This window comes from Geotrypetes seraphini, chromosome 5, assembly GCF_902459505.1.
Source record: "Geotrypetes seraphini chromosome 5, aGeoSer1.1, whole genome shotgun sequence".
NCBI classification, from domain to species: domain Eukaryota; kingdom Metazoa; phylum Chordata; class Amphibia; order Gymnophiona; family Dermophiidae; genus Geotrypetes; species Geotrypetes seraphini.
The window spans coordinates 224,730,527-224,746,190 of record NC_047088.1 but is presented as its reverse complement, the minus strand read 5'-3'; the positions used below and the strand labels follow the sequence as shown (position 1 = coordinate 224,746,190).

General features: G+C 42.6%; 1 protein-coding gene across 7 annotated transcripts in view; it reads right to left on the bottom strand.

Moving 5' to 3' along the window:
- Positions 1 to 3,617: 3,617 nt before the first annotated feature.
- Positions 3,618 to 15,664, bottom strand: part of ORC4 (origin recognition complex subunit 4) — a 115,465-nt gene continuing 103,418 nt past the window's right edge. For all 7 annotated transcript variants that reach the window (XM_033947321.1, XM_033947326.1, XM_033947323.1 and 4 more), the window contains one exon: positions 3,618 to 3,900. In XM_033947321.1, the coding sequence (XP_033803212.1) occupies positions 3,718 to 3,900 (183 nt within the window). In that variant the 3' untranslated portion in view covers positions 3,618 to 3,717. The remainder of the gene's footprint in view (positions 3,901 to 15,664) is intronic.

Genomic DNA, 15,664 nt, shown 5'->3' with positions numbered 1-15,664 from the left:
ACTTTGACACACTTCTGCCATCCGGGGCAGCAGCCTCTGCAGACAATCTGTGGGGAGGCAGTGGGACAATAGTGCATCATAGAGAGGACACAGATGAACTTTTGCTGCCACCATCAACCCCAGCACCTGCAGATAGTGCCAAGCCGTGGGAGCAGGCATCACCTAGATTTTCAAAATCTGGTATCTTCATTTCAGTTTGCATGTTTCTGTCAAAAAAAAAACTCACAGCCTTATGCTGTGTTAAAGCAAATTCCAAGTATTGGGTGGGCTCCAAATGACTTCTCAGAAAGTTGATAATCCAACCAAGATCCTGTAGCAACTGGACAACTTGTGCCACTGCTGTCACACTCTCTCCCTTGTGCTTGGATGGAGCTCGAATCAGTCAGTAGTCCAAGTACGGATGCACCTGGATCACTGCTTTGTGCAGGTGCATTGTAATATTGACTATCAACTTGGTAAATGTGCAAGGTGCCATAGCCAGCTTGAATGGGAACGCTGAGAACTTGAAATGGCTTTCCAGTACATGGAATCTCAGGAAATATGGGAATATGTAAGTAAGCCTCTGACAAATCTTGAGAGGCCAGAAATTTCACCCCGATGCCACCAAAGCTATGACCGAACGCACGGTCTCCATTTGGAATCGGAACATAAGAACTGCCATCTCTGGATCACACCTTCAGTCCATCAAGTCCGGTGATTCGCACATGCGGAGGCCCAACCAGGTGTACACCTGGCGTAATTTTAGTCACCCATATCCCTCTATGCCTTCACCAAAGCTATGACCGAATGCACGGTCTCCATTTGGTATCAGAGCACCTTCAGAGCTACATTGACTGACTTCAGATTAGGTCTGCACGGGAACGGGGATCCCCCAAAGTCAACAGGACTCCCATGGGGATGGATCCGGGGTTCCCATTCCGAGACCTACCTAATTTCGATCATTGAAATTTTCAAGTTGAGACTGGGCTGGGTCCAGCGCCGTGGCGGGAACAGCCATACTGAGCAGTGAGCTCAGCACATAGGCGCTCAATGTGGCCATGTGCTGAGCTCACTGCGTTGCAGCTGATTGGTTGGGCGGTGTCATGTGCAAGGCTAGAGCAGGAAATCAGCATTTGGTGAGCCACCCGAGTCCCCCAAAGGCCCCTGATACCAGCGACTGAGAGGAGGAGGAGAAGACCTAATTCAGAAGCGGCAGCGTGACCATGGAAAATGCTTCACATTGAATGGAGTGTTGTTTAATCAGGTAAATCCCTTTTATTTTGCCCTGTCTTGTTTTATTCTTTGCTCTGGTTCTTTGCTCTGTTTTATTCTTTGCTCTTTCCATTTGCTACCAGCATTTTTCTATTTTGGTCGTATTAGTTGCTTCAGTTGTTTTGGTTTTTCCCAGTGTCTAGTTTTGGAGGGGGGGTGTTCTGGCATCATCGTCTATTCTGCTTTACTCGCTGCTGTATCTGGTTTCATTGCCTTTCCTTCTGTTTAACGTATATTTCAAACTTTCATTTTGATTATGTTACCCTGTGGCTTTACCTTGGTTTCTCATTACATTTTAGTCTGGTTTATATACCATTGCACATATTTTTGTCTTCTCAATTGGCTTTTCTATGCTTCCTCATTATTTTGTATGGCTTATTTAATTTTACATTATTATTTTAGAACAATTTTATATACATGATTTTATCTGTTCTTTAGCTGAAAACATACATTTATTGGGTTTTACACCTGATGATGGCTTTTATATGGAATTTTGCTTTGTTTTTTTAAACTATAGAATCCTTTTTTTTTTTTATAACTACAGAATCCAGTCTATTTTACATTACTTATTTTATTGTTTAAGTTGTGTTCTAGGTTTTTGCTTGACTTGTTCCCCTTGATCCATATATTATGCCTTTTTGTCTCTATGCTATCATTGCTATTCTCTCATTTTATCATGTGGCCAGATTTTAGAAATGCTTTTCTATGTTTGAGTTCGGTCCTCATTTTGGTTTTGTTATACTATTTATGCATTCATTTGGTATTTTATTTATTGTGATTTTCTGCTTATTTATACTATATATACGGTACTTTATATGTTTTATTTATATATTACTTCATGCAGTTGGATTTCCATATGTCCATAGAGGAAGAATTTGAGATTGTATCCCTCTTGAATATATCCAGTACCCAGTGGTCTGAGCAAATCCTCACCCAAGCCTCCTAATAGGCTGAAAACCTTCCTCAAATCAGAAGGGATTCGGCTACTGACCCGGCATCGTTGGGACTTCTTGGAGGCTGCTGTGGGGCAGGCACTAGAGATCTGAGCTCTCCTGGGGCTCCAAATCTCTGCTGAGATCCTTGAAATGAGCTATGGGCAGAGGACCCTACTGAGGGCTGACGAGATTGTCAAGAACCCCGAAAAGAACTATGAACTCCCCCCCCCCCCCCCCAAGGCCCATGGTCTGCTATCCAGCAAGGACTTTGGGCAATGATCTGCCACACTAGCCATAAGATCATCCAGTGTTTCCAAAAAGTATTTAGCATTGGAACAGAAACCTGCGCAAAGTGGCCTTAGAAGCAGAATTTTTAAAAAAAATTATTTATTGAAGTTGAAATTTTACATGATGAAATATACAATCATTCAAAAATTAGCAAGGTACAAGAAAAATTTCAAAGGAAAAACCAATAATACAGGCAATAAATCTCAACTGTACACACCTTGCTAGTTAGTCTTCAAAACTAGGGGAAATGCTTCAATGAAAAGAACGGAATTAGTTTTAAATCATATCTTATCTATTTAAGGAAAAGAAAGAGGGCGCCTGTACAAGGATCCTTCCAAAATTAAGTTGAAGTACTCAGTTGAACATTAGAGGGAGTACTTGAGGATACTACTGCTTTTCCAAAGATAAATTTAGACAATTGTGAGAGTTCAAAATAAAACAACCAAAAAAAACCAACACACATTTTGATCCCTGAAATATAATTAAATATTTACAGGGATATCGTAGAAAATATTCTGCACCCAGACGGCTGAAAATCATGCATTTTCGGGGGCGGGGGAATGTAGCTGGCTCTTGCTAAACCTCTCAGAACCAACATGAGGTCCCACAGTCAGTGCTCAAGTTCTGGTAAGAGCCAGGAGTGAGCTGTGCTCCCAAGGGAAAAATCCCAGAGCTACCAAAGTGTTAGGGCAGGCTGGTCAGGCAGGTTCCCTGTAAAAGGGTTGCCCTCCGGGCTCCAGACTTCTGATTACAGAGCCTGTGTCTTCAGGTACAGCTGTCTCATTCAAATTGGGAACCTCTGGAGTACTGCAAGCCTCGCAGTCCAGATGAAGTCCTGAAAATAAAAAAATCTTTCCAACTCACTTAAGAAGGAAAAAGTGAGGACATGGGGCACAGCCCAGAGATGCCGTAGGCAGAGCTAAGAGAAGCTAGATGATGCCTTCTACAAACTCACAAATAAAGGAGAATAACCCACTGACTCAAGACTCATATGCCTTTTGCACTAAAACAGGTATTGTTCAACATCTATGTCTGACAGAATACAGTGTTAATGGTATCATGCAACTGTCATTTTTACAGTCAATAAGTAACTTATCTAATAGGCCTTCCAGTTTTATTTATCTAAAATAATGCAGTGGAGACTATGGCTTTAAAAAGTCAATTTTAATTTAGAAAAACTAGACAAAATGGTTTTAGCTCTTTGAAAGTCATTTTGGAGAAATACAAAAGTACTTTTTGAAGGTTAACTCATTGAAGATGTTGCCCATTGTCTAATATCAGTTGGACAATTTGGATACTTCTGCAAAACATCCATGATCTGTCCACCGTCCAAGAGCAGTTTCATTAGCTGGTATTCTTTTTGTGAGCGCACAGATACCCCTTCCACTGGTTTTATGAGTTCCAGCTGTTGCAAGTGCTCAAAAGCCTAAAAAAAAAAAAAGGAGCACACAGTGACATTAGATTAAATGCAGCAACCTGTTATCAAGCAGAAAATAAGTCATCAACTGCTTTACCCTGTTGTACAAAACCACCAGTGGTAGAAAAAGTAGTAAGTTAAAAAATTTTATCAGCAGAAATAGAATGGATACAGAAATAAGAAAGAATACAAACCGTATTTTTTGCTCCATAAGACACACTTTTCCCCCCAAAAAAGTGTGTCTTATGGAGCGAATACCTCAACCTCCCCAGTACCTTTTAAAAAAAATTCTGGCACCCTCCCTCACTGGACGCGACTGCCTCAGAGTCCTCTTCTCTTGCAGCAGAGCAATGCACAAGGCTGCCTTGCCTGTTCCTGCGCCACTTCCCACGAGAACTGATGGCAGCTGCCAGTTCTCACTGGAAGCGGCATGGGACCAGACAAGCAGCCTTGTGCGCCACTTTGTCACAAGAGAAGAGGACTCGAAGGCAGCCGTGTCCAGCGAAGGAGGGCGCCAGAATTAAAAAAAAAAAAAAAAAAGTACCAGGGGAAAGCCGGGGGGGGGGGGGGGAGGGGAGGAGACACTTGCCTGCCTGCCTGCCACTAGACCTGCCCTGTACCTTGTCTCAGCCTATCACTACACCACCAGAGGGGGGCACAGGGCAGGTCTAGTGGCAGGGTACACCATTTGATTCAGAATTTTTTTTTCTTGGATTTTCCTCCTCTACATGTAGCTGCGTCTTATGGTCAGGTCCATCTTATAGACAAATTGTAGCTTAAGGAGGACAAAAAAAGCTTGAAGTTGTAAGCCTTCAAGTGTAAAGTCCTTACACATAAACATTGCACGATACTTGTCTTTTTCATAATTTTAAATAACTAACTAGCTTTTTCATAATGATAAATAACTAACTAGCTAATAGCACTGCAGGCTTTTGTGTTAATAAATTCACTTTTAGGTAGGCTATAGATCTTTCTAGCTTTAGCTATACAATGTTTCTGGCTGAACAGCACCACTTATTTTGAAGACAGGGATACACAGAAGAATTGTGGAAGAATTTACTTCTGCTATTGCTTGGCATCCTCCGGATCCCTTCCCTTAGTTTTACCAGTCATCCTGGACAGCTGTTTGTCTGGCCTCTCCCTGCCTACAACATTTATATGATGATCCAAGGAGGTAGACCTAACAGTGGTGTCGACTACCTCTCTGGGCTTGCAAAATCAAACTCTAGGTCAGAGCTGAAATAGAAGGGAGATGGAAATGGGACTGTCACCCCAGCTCTAGTGTACTTTTGAATGCAGTAAGCAGAAGCTAAAATTGTGACACAGGAAAATGAGTGGATTACTCTGTCATATTCATGAATCTACAGATGCTAGTAAAACATTTGAATTTAAAAAGGATATAAATTATATTATTAATCTAACTACTACTAAAACAAAATCCCAAATCTAACCTCCAACAAGTTTATGGCCTTTCTAACCATAAACAGCACACGATAAAGCCTTGACAAGCATCAGAACATACAGGAGAGGGCAGCACAGCACCAAAGAATGAATCAAAGATAGGAAGTAAAACTATTACACTGCACAAGGTTTGTTTTTGTTTAGCTGAAATTCCATAGTACTGCAAAGCATCACATTTCTTAACAGCATTTTATATTAAACTAGTCTTTTAGCCCGTTACATTAACGGGTGCTAGAATATATGTCTGTCTGTCTCTCTCTCTCCCTGGCCCCCTTTGTCCGTCTGTCTTTCTGTCTCTCTCCCTGCCCCTGTGGTTTTCTTCTGTCTCCCTTCCACTGTCCGTCTGTCTTTCTCCCTGCCCCCTATGCAGCAGCAGAATTTCTCTCCCCCCCACTTCCCTGTGCAGCAGCATTTCCCTCCCCCTCCATTTCCCTGTGCATGAGCAGCATTCCCCCCCCACTTCCCTGTGCAGCAGCAGCATTTCCTTCTCTCCACCCAGTTCCCTGTGCAGTAGCCGCAGCAGCATTGCCTTCCCCTCCATTTCCCTGCGCAGCAGCAGTGGTATTTCCCTCCCCCTCCACATCCCTGTGTATCAGCAGCAGCATTTTCCCCTACCCCCTTTCCATTCCCACGGTCTGGCCTGCTCCCTTAGTCCCTTGCCCCCCCCTTCACTTCCTGCGGTCTGGCCGGCTCTCTTAGTTTTTTGCTGGAGTTTATTTTTAAATTTAAAGGTGCCGCGGCGGCTCCTCTCATGATCGCCGCCTGCGTCGGAAGCCTTCTCCGACGCAGGTGCGGCTCGTGAGAGGAGCTGCTGCCATGGCTTTTAAACTTAAAAATAAACTTTGGCCGGGCGTGAAGTGTAAGGGAGCCGGCAAGACCGCACATCACCTTGTGGTCTGCGAGAGAGGACCGTTGTATGTGTGCACGTGCACTCCTGCCTGCCACGGACCTACGGATCATGCAGGTAAGAGTGCGCATGCGCGCTTAGCGTTTTATTATAGTAGATATTGCAGGCTTTTGTCAATTTTGTCACATGAGGGGTGACTTAATGACAAACCTATTTCCAGCTAGAGGTATCATTTTCCCAATTTATTTTTAAAGGCGGCATTACATGTATTTAATACAGACCTAGTTACTGATTCAGAAAGGCACAGCTCTGGAACACATTGCCAGAGTATTTGGTAAGAGCGGTTAATGTAGCTGATTTTTAAAAAGGGTTGGATAAGTCCATAGTCTGCTACTGAGACAAACATGGGGGAAGCCACTGCTTGCCCTGGGATCAATAGCATGGAATGTTGCTACTATTTGGGTTTTTGCCAGGTACTTGTGACAAGTTTCAAGTTTATTGGGATTTGTTATCTACGCAATATCATATATTTCAATGTGTATAACAATTGTTTTTAAAATAATTAAAAAATTGGGGAGGACAAAACAAGATAATATAAACAAATTTTGACATTCTATTACAAACTGGTACAAAAAGCAAAGGGGGGTGAACTACAATTTTTAAGGAAAGAAAAAGAAACATTTAAGGAAAAACACATATGGTGGGATCACATAAAACACATATGGTTGGATCACATAACCAGAAAATAGAATAAAATAAAGGATATTTTAGCGACCTACTCATAAAACTCATTAAAAACTAGGATTTAGTACTTGTAGATAACATTTTCTATGCTTTGAAAGCATCCTTATACAAAAAGCTTTTAAGGGAGCGCTTGAATTAGAGAATGATGCGGGGAAAAAAATTTGTCCCCATCCCCGCGAGCTCGGCCCCGTCCCAAGCTTGGTCCCCTTCCTGTCCCTGTAAACCATCTGATCCCATTCACACAAGCCTCAAATAGTTATGATTTTATACTGAACTTATTTTATTAAAGTATCAAAAGAAACAATATTCTGTACAATTATCATTTTATAAATCACAGAGCAAGGATCAACAAAAACTCTTCTCCCTCTCACAAATATCCCCTCCACTATCAAGAAAACTGAAGTCAAATTACTACAGAATGCTACATTGAAAAATCTAGCTAAACTAAACTTTACATACTGCATCCTCTCTATAAAGAGAGCGCTCAGCACGGTTTACATGAACATTAAAATAAGGAAATATACATAACTAGTCTTTAAGCCCGTTACATTAACGGGGTGCTAGAACATATGTGTGTGTGTCTGTCTTTATTTCTTTCTCTCTCTCTCCTTAGCCGCTTTCTTTCTTTCTGCCTTTTTTTTCCCTTGGCTGTCCATCACCACCCCTTGCCTGCTCCCCCTGTCCATTTTCCCTTCCTTTTATCTCCCCTGTGTCCACCACCACCCCTTCACTGCTCTCCTTATGCAGCAGCAGCCCTTCTCCCTTTGTTTTACTCCCCCCTGTCCAGCAGCACCTCTTTCCTTCTCCCCCTGTTCAACATTAGTCCTCTGTTCCTTTTTCTTCACCCCCCTGTCCATCAGCATCTCTTTCCTTCTCCCCCTGTCCAGCAGTAGGCATCCCTTCCTTTTTTATCCCCCCTCCTCCTTCTTATCCCTATAATACTTTTACCTTGCTCTGCCCCTGATCAGAGATTCCCGACAGCCGCCTAGGTGCACCCATTGGAAAAGTTCCCACTGCTGCATCCCGCACCCCTCCTGATGCAGCTCCCACTGTCCTTTCTGTCTGTCTCTGTCCCTGGCCCCCTTTGCCTGTCTGTCTTTCTGTGTATCACCCTGCCCCTGTGTCTTTCTTCTTTTCTTTCTGTCTCCCTTCCTCCCTCTGTCTGTCTGTCCAAAGCAGCATTTCATCCCCCTCCATTTCCCTCCCCCCCACCAGTTCCCTGTGCAGCAGCATTAGCGTTTCCTCTAACTCCCCCCCTTTCCCTTCCCGCGGTCTGGACTACAAACGTGGTGATTCCAGCAGCGCTTGCATCAGTCTCTACACGCTGCTTCGGGTCTTTCTACTGCCCTGATGACATCATCAGAGACACGGAAGAGCAAATCAGGCAGTAGAAAGGCCCGAAGCAGCGTGTGAAGACTGATGCACACCCTGCTGGAATCGCCATTCGGGCCCACGGGAAGAGAAGGGGATGGGCGGCGGCAGGAGAACGGAGATCGTCGTCTGGCTGCGGTCCGGCTTGTGGAGGCGATCGGGTGGTGATGTATTAGCGCGCATGCGCACGGAACACGCAAATAGGGGTGCGCATGCGCGGCTAGCTCTTTATTATATTAGATAAGAATGAGTGAATATGAAGAGAGCAGCGAAATTTACATTTTTGAGAATAGCCAAGTTTTCAGATGTTTTTGGAGTAATTGAAAGGAGCTAACAGAATACTCAGTCACACATGGCAGGAATAGTGTTAGGGGAGTGCAATTAGGGCAACTACCCCCTGGTCAGAGAGAGCCCTAAGCCAGCTGGAAGCTAAAGAAGCACAGATTGGGCTTTGCAGTCCCCAGTTTTGTCTAACATCAGCTATGATGTAACCGGAAGTTACATCGGAAGGAGGGACTTGACAGCAAGAAGTTTGCCGGAGCAGTGCTATGTGCAGGAAGCTTCCAACTAGCTGGTAGGCTCACCCCAGGAGGAAGGACTGGGCCTACCCAGGAGTCATGAGTTTGTTCTTTTTGTTGCTACCGGTGATCAGGGAGAACGAATAAGGTTGTGAAGGCGATTGGAACTGTAAGCGGGGGTGGGGGTTGCTGAGGCACCCGCAATCGCTAACAGGGAGGGGTGAGAAGGAACAACTTGCAACAGATCATTTACTCCATGCATGGTGGTGCATGGCCTTGTCCCTGTACCCGCAGCAACCAGTCGATTTCTTCCTCCGTTCCTGCATGTTACCCGTGGCTAGCCATAGTAAACAGTCACAGTGTCATTTTCTAACCTGGATTGACCACTGTGGAAACAGGATACTGGGCTAGATGGACCACTGGCTACTCTTATGCAGTATATTCCTTTGTCTACAGGTGTGGGGTTGCAATAATCTACAGTATAATAGTTTTAGCAGCAACTCAAGATGCTTTTTTCCCAGCCCTATAGAGCTGAGTTTATGTTCATAAAATAGGGAGTTACTTGATCTATGGCTTTTTGTTCGAGGTTGGATGGGAAATTTGTGATAAAACATATTAAATATTTAATTTGCAAGACCACTTTTAAAATTTTCATACTTGGCTTAGGAGCTTACTTCATAAAAACAATTTTTAAAAAAATGCTAATATTGCCCTCTCTCTCTGGCAAACTTGCACTCCTGCAGCTGCATTGTTGGACACATCGAAGGGAAACTGGACTTCACTTCAGAGGTCTGCTGTCGGCGGCGCCTGGCCTTGCCTGTTCGGTGACTGGTGTCATGGTGGCCTTTATTGGCGTGGTTCCTGGTCCTGCTTCTTTAGTGGCAGCCGCTTGACCTGGTTCTGAAGACTGAACTTACTATCAAGCTGCCTCAGAGACTTTTCTATCTCTTAAATTTGATTTATTTTTTTTTTTTAATGTTGAAATATATTTTATTGAGCTCATCATGAAAATATAACAGGTATACAAAACAAGAAGTATACAAGCTCAAATTTTAAAGGTACAAACCCTCCCACCACGTCCCCCCTGCCAAGAAACCCCCCCCACAAACAATCCCTATTTATTTTATTTTTAATTTTTTTATCTTCATTATTTCTATTTTTTATTTCTTTGATTTTTGATCTTGGAAATGTATTACATATTTTTATTTTAATCAGGTATTTTAGCTAGATTGTGAGCCTTCAGGGCAGATAGGGTAGTTTTTCTCAAGTACCTAATTTCATTTTAGTTTGATACATTGTAAACCGCTTAGGTCAGTAAAATGCAGGAGCGATCTATCAAATCTTAAATAAACAAACATTTCAACCATGGGTGTAGTTTGGGGGGGGGGGGGGCAAGAGGTAAGAAGGACACTGCCCCCTAGTTTTCCAGCTCTGGTACCACCATGAGTGCTGTAGCATCTCCTTCTCTGCCCCCCCCCCCCATGAGGTCTCTTCAGCTCTCTACCTCTCTTCCTCCTTCAGTGCTGTTGTCCTTCAACTTTACTTGTTTGTCCCCAAAATTATCAAAGTGTACAGCCATGTGCAGAGAGGGTAACATACAGCATGGCCCTGCAGGAGCAGGCCACTGGAGATCCTTGTTATTATGTCTAAGAAACATTGTTGAGTTTACTTTCGCCCCCCCTAAATCCATTAACGGAACAGGATGAACCTACCCAATAGTTAATAAATTGTATTTTCCTCTACTTCAACCTGTTGTGGCTCCAGTTTGCCCTGGGTCCAGGCCCACCTTCACTCATGTTACCACATCCTATTAACATACCTAAACAAAAGTCTTGTCTTCTCAATTTCACTGCATTATTACTCTCCGATTTGCATCTTTGCTTTTTTCAAAATGAAGAAAGATTTGACTATTCTGTATTCCTTTATTTTAATCATAAATTAATTCTGTGCACTATACCAGGCCACCTCTTATATTGAGTTAAAGCAGTTATAGTTATTGAAAAACACTACTGTGAAAGCGGTTGTTAAGGGGGGGGGGAGGGTTGAGGGAATTTGCTCATATGACCCTTTAACTGAAGAAACACCATTGAAGACTGGGTACCAAATGACAAAATTTAATATGGTTGTGGAAAGTGATTCACATTGGGAAGAATAGCTCAAATTGTAGCTGAGGAAAGAAGATTTAGGGTTTATTGTGGACAATACATTAAAATCTTCTGCTTCATGTGCTGCAGTAGTTAAAACAAGGAAAACAAAATTTTAGAAACTACAGCGAGAGGAAGACTGAATAAATCAAAGAATATCATAATGCCTCTGTATTGCTCCATGGTGAGACTGCACCTTGAATACTGTGTGCCATTCTGATCACTGCATCTCAAAAGAGATAGTAGAACTATAAAATGTACAGAGAAGGGTGAGCAAAATGATTAAGGGGTTGGAAGAGCTCTTACATAAGGAGACGAAAAACAATGGCCAATCAGAGACTTCCTTAGACTCCTCCCTAAGGAAGTCCCTCATTGGCTGAGATGCCCCAGGCCCCTCAGCCAATCAGGGCCTTAGGCCCCTCCCCATGCATTAGATGATGCATCGTGGCATGGCCTAAGGCCGTCATTGCTGCGCAGAAGGCTGGAGAAGGAAGGACTGAGCACCCCTCCTGCTCCCGATTTTAAAGGTACGGGGGGAGGGGGTGGACTGGGCCCAGCCTAGCTTAAGATACAGGGCCAGGATGGGTTTGAGATGGCAGGAGGGAGTTGGCATCCCTCCTGCTTTTTGTTCTTCAGCGGGGCATCAGTGGCACGGGAATGCGCGGGGAGCATCGGCGTGGGTTAAAACCACAGGCTGGCAATGAGTTTTACAGAATATATAATAAAGGAAGAATTCCTTTATGTATTCTAGAAAAGCACATTGCCAGTCTGTGGTTTTAAAGGGCAGGAGAGTCAGTAAGAAGTGAAGCGACTGGTCCTCAGCAGTCACTTCACTTCGGATCGGCAAGCCCAACCGGTCTTCCTTCTTCTGTTTAATGAATCGCGTCCCTGCCTACTTTGCATGCCGTTTCCCCTAATTTGCATGCACGGATTGGAAGCGGATCGCAGGAGAGGTTAGTGAATCAGGTCGGAGGGAATCGGGTCACAAACCGATTGGTACACGATCGGTTTGCTTAGTGAATCTAGCCCTAGGAGACACTTCATGAAGTTTGCATAGTGGCACATTCAAAACAAACAGGAAAATATATTTTTGCACTGAAGAGTATAATTAAGCTCTGGAACTCGTAAAAGCTGTTAATGTAGCTGGACAAATTTCTGGAAGAAAAGTCAGTAAACCATTAAGATATACCCAAAGTCAGTCACAGTTTATCCTGGTGATTAAGTAGCATGGAATCTTGTCACTTTTTGGGATTCTGACAGGTACTTGTAACCTAGACTGGCCACGGTTGGAAACATGATTCTAGGCTAGATGGGCTCATGGTATGACACAGTAGGGTAACTCTTGGATCCTCTGGGGCATAGGTACATAAGAACAATTCAGACTACTGTCACTAATGTTTAAATAATATTTACACAATTTGATGCAAGACTATTTAATCTGTTGGTGTTTTTATAGATCCATCTATCATGTACAGTCTTCAACAAAATTTTGTAGTTATCAGTCTATTCAAGCCTGAAGTAGACAATTTTTCAATGTTGTGTGTTCCTGTACTACAGGAATGTAAAGAGATACAGGATGATGCACAATTCTTGCATTTCTGTAAACAGGTAAAAAAACCTAATGTATCATCACCATTCTCCAATTACCTCCCTTTTAAATTAATTTTACTTCAATGTATTTAAAAACCTCCCCCCCACCTATTTTCCTTTTGTTCCATGAATGTCAATGTGAACTTGTCTAGTATTTTTAATATTTGATGAGATATTGCTTTTAATTCACCTTTATTGATCTCATTATATTGTACACCGTTTAGACACTTGTTTTGATAGACAGTATATCAAAAAATAAAGAAACTTGAACTCTTTCTAGGATGATTATGAATGTCAACTTTATCCATACCCTTTTTGGCTACTTTGAAATACCATACTGTCCTTTTTTCCCCTAGCAAATTGCTCCTTGTGGTACTCCCCCATCTTGAGAAAGTTAATTTTTCTAGCATCTGGGACCCTTGCTTCTAAATAAAACCACTACCACCTGGGCTTGGATCCTGAACTACACCATCTGATGATCACTCATTATGAGATGAGAAACTCTCCCCGTGAATAAGTATCAGATCTAGCTTGCATGTATTATGCTGCTGGAAGTTTTCTTCCCTATAGTAAATCCAGGATTTCCCCTTTTTTTAGGTAGAACCATAGCTGGTATGTCCTAAACATCCAAGTCACTTGGTTATGATTATCTTTCTTTGATAATATGACTTTTTTCTGCAGATATCAAAGTGGTTTATAATACATTGAACAGTAAGCAGGTACTTTAAGTAGTTTGCCTATCTGTCCCGATGGGATCACAATCTAAACTGTGGTACCCAGGGTTAAGTGACTTGTCCAGGGATTGAACCAGCAATCTCAGGGTGCTAAGACAGCAGCTCTAACCACTAGGCCAGTGTTTCTCAACTCAGTCTTGGCTACCCCCTTGCCAGTCAGGTTTTCAGGACATCCACAATGAATATGCATGAAATAAATTTGCATATAATGGAGGACGTGTATGCAAATCAAGTTCATGCATATTCATTGTGGATGTCCTGAAAACATGACTGGCAAGGGGGTAGCCAGGACTGAGTTGAGAAACACTGCACTAGGGCACTCCTCCAGTCAGCAGCAACACCGTTTCATAAGAGATTTAATATTGCTATTTCATCTGCCTGCAAGCACAGTTTGTATAATCACATCAATATAAAAAGGATATTCTATTCTCTCTTTCTAGATTAACCTCCTTAATTCAAACTCTACATTTCTGCTGGTTTCATTCTTCAAAGTTAGGGATACAAGACTAAAAATAAAAAATAAAAATAAAAAAAATCTACTAGCCATCCTTTAACTTCTTGTTCTGGGAGCAGACTGTTTGTATTGAAGTGTATATTTAACATTACAGACTAGAAGGGCCATTTGGTCTTTATCTGCCATCATGTTTCTATTACCGTTAAAGTATGTAAACAATGTCTATACCTTTAAGTCAGGCTCTATGCGTGTTGGGCTGACCCCCCCCCCAATTCCCTCCTGTTCTAAGCCAGGGGCAGACTCCATATTCAAGCAATCACATAGCTACAGAAGAGTATTGTTCTGTAAAAGGTTTACACCTTTGGCAGAACTACTGTTCTCCAAGTATAGCTTAGTATTGCTAATTTCTGAAGTAAAAAACATTATCCTCAACAAGTGTGTTGAATACCGTATAGACTCAAATATAAACCAAGATTTTTAGGCCACTTTTGTGGCCCAAAAATTGAGTTCTCGGTTTATATTCCAGCCTCCTTTGAATGATGCTTTTTTTCTCCCCTCCCCACCTGATGTCCAACAATGCTATTTTCCACTCCTCCAGATGACCGGCACTGCTATCCCCACTGAAGACTACTGCTGTGTTCTCCTCCCCCCCCTCCCACTGATGACCGGCACTCCTATCTTCCACTACCTGCTCCCCTGCCCCAGACCGACATCGCACTTACAGTCCCGATGCTCCGGAAGCAGACACTGACATTCTGTCTTGGGCTGATGGGCCTTGAGCTTCTGCGCATGCTCAAGGCCTGCTGGCTCCTGCACTTTCCAGGATTCTAGAAGTGAGTCCAGCAAGCCATGAGCATGCAGAGATCCTCAAGGCCCTTTAGCCCAGCACAGGGTGTTGGCTTCTCGAGCATCGAGACTATAAGTGTGATGTCGGTTGGGGCAGGTAGTGGAGGATACGAGTACCTAAGACTGTGGCCTCCTCTTACCTTCTTTTGCCGTGATCCACCCCCTCTGAAGCAATTTTCTGTTTCCGCTGGGATGCGCTGGTTGACTATGGGCTTTTACAGAAGGCAAGATTCCTTGGAGCAATTAAATTGAAAGTCTAAACTCCACACTCCTGAATAAACTACAGTTGATACAAAACAGGGCGATCAGACTAACTCAAAAAATTTGACTCCGTCTTGCCTTACTATAAGAAATTACACTGGCTACCTGTCAAAACTCATATAACCTTCAAACTATCATGTATAATATTTCAAATTCTGTATGCAAAAACAGCAGAGCCTCTCATAAACCTATTCGTCAATTTCTTGCCAACATCAACCAGAAACCTGAAATTGCTTCAACTACTCACCCCATCTCCCAAAGGAATTAAATACAAACGCATATTCAACTTGCTTTTCACTTATCTTGGTACCAAGACTTGAACAACCTCCTGACTAACGTTAGGATGGAAACATTCTACAATAGATTTCAAAAAAATATTAAAAACTCTTCTTTGAGAGCATATACACTAGACAACCCAATATACATAGTATCACTAAATTACAGTCATTAAACCTCAATTCCTCCCTTCCCCATTACTCCACTCACAACTTGGTTCTCTTTGAACTGCTATATTATAATGTAGAAGTTACATTCTATAATTCCTTATATTGTAAGTCGCCTTGAACCTAATTAGGCATAATGTGACTCAGAAATACTGGATTAGACTAAATTAGATTTATTTTCTTTGTTTTGAGTTCTGTATTAAAGATGATTTACATTAGGAATTCAGAGTCCAGTCTAATAATGTTATGAGATGACAGTGCCAATGAGTATATCTGACTGGGATCCGCTGGTAGAGTCAGTAACAGTGAAAACTTAAAACAGAGAAGTGCTCAGTGAAACTTGTGAACAGCATGCAAGAG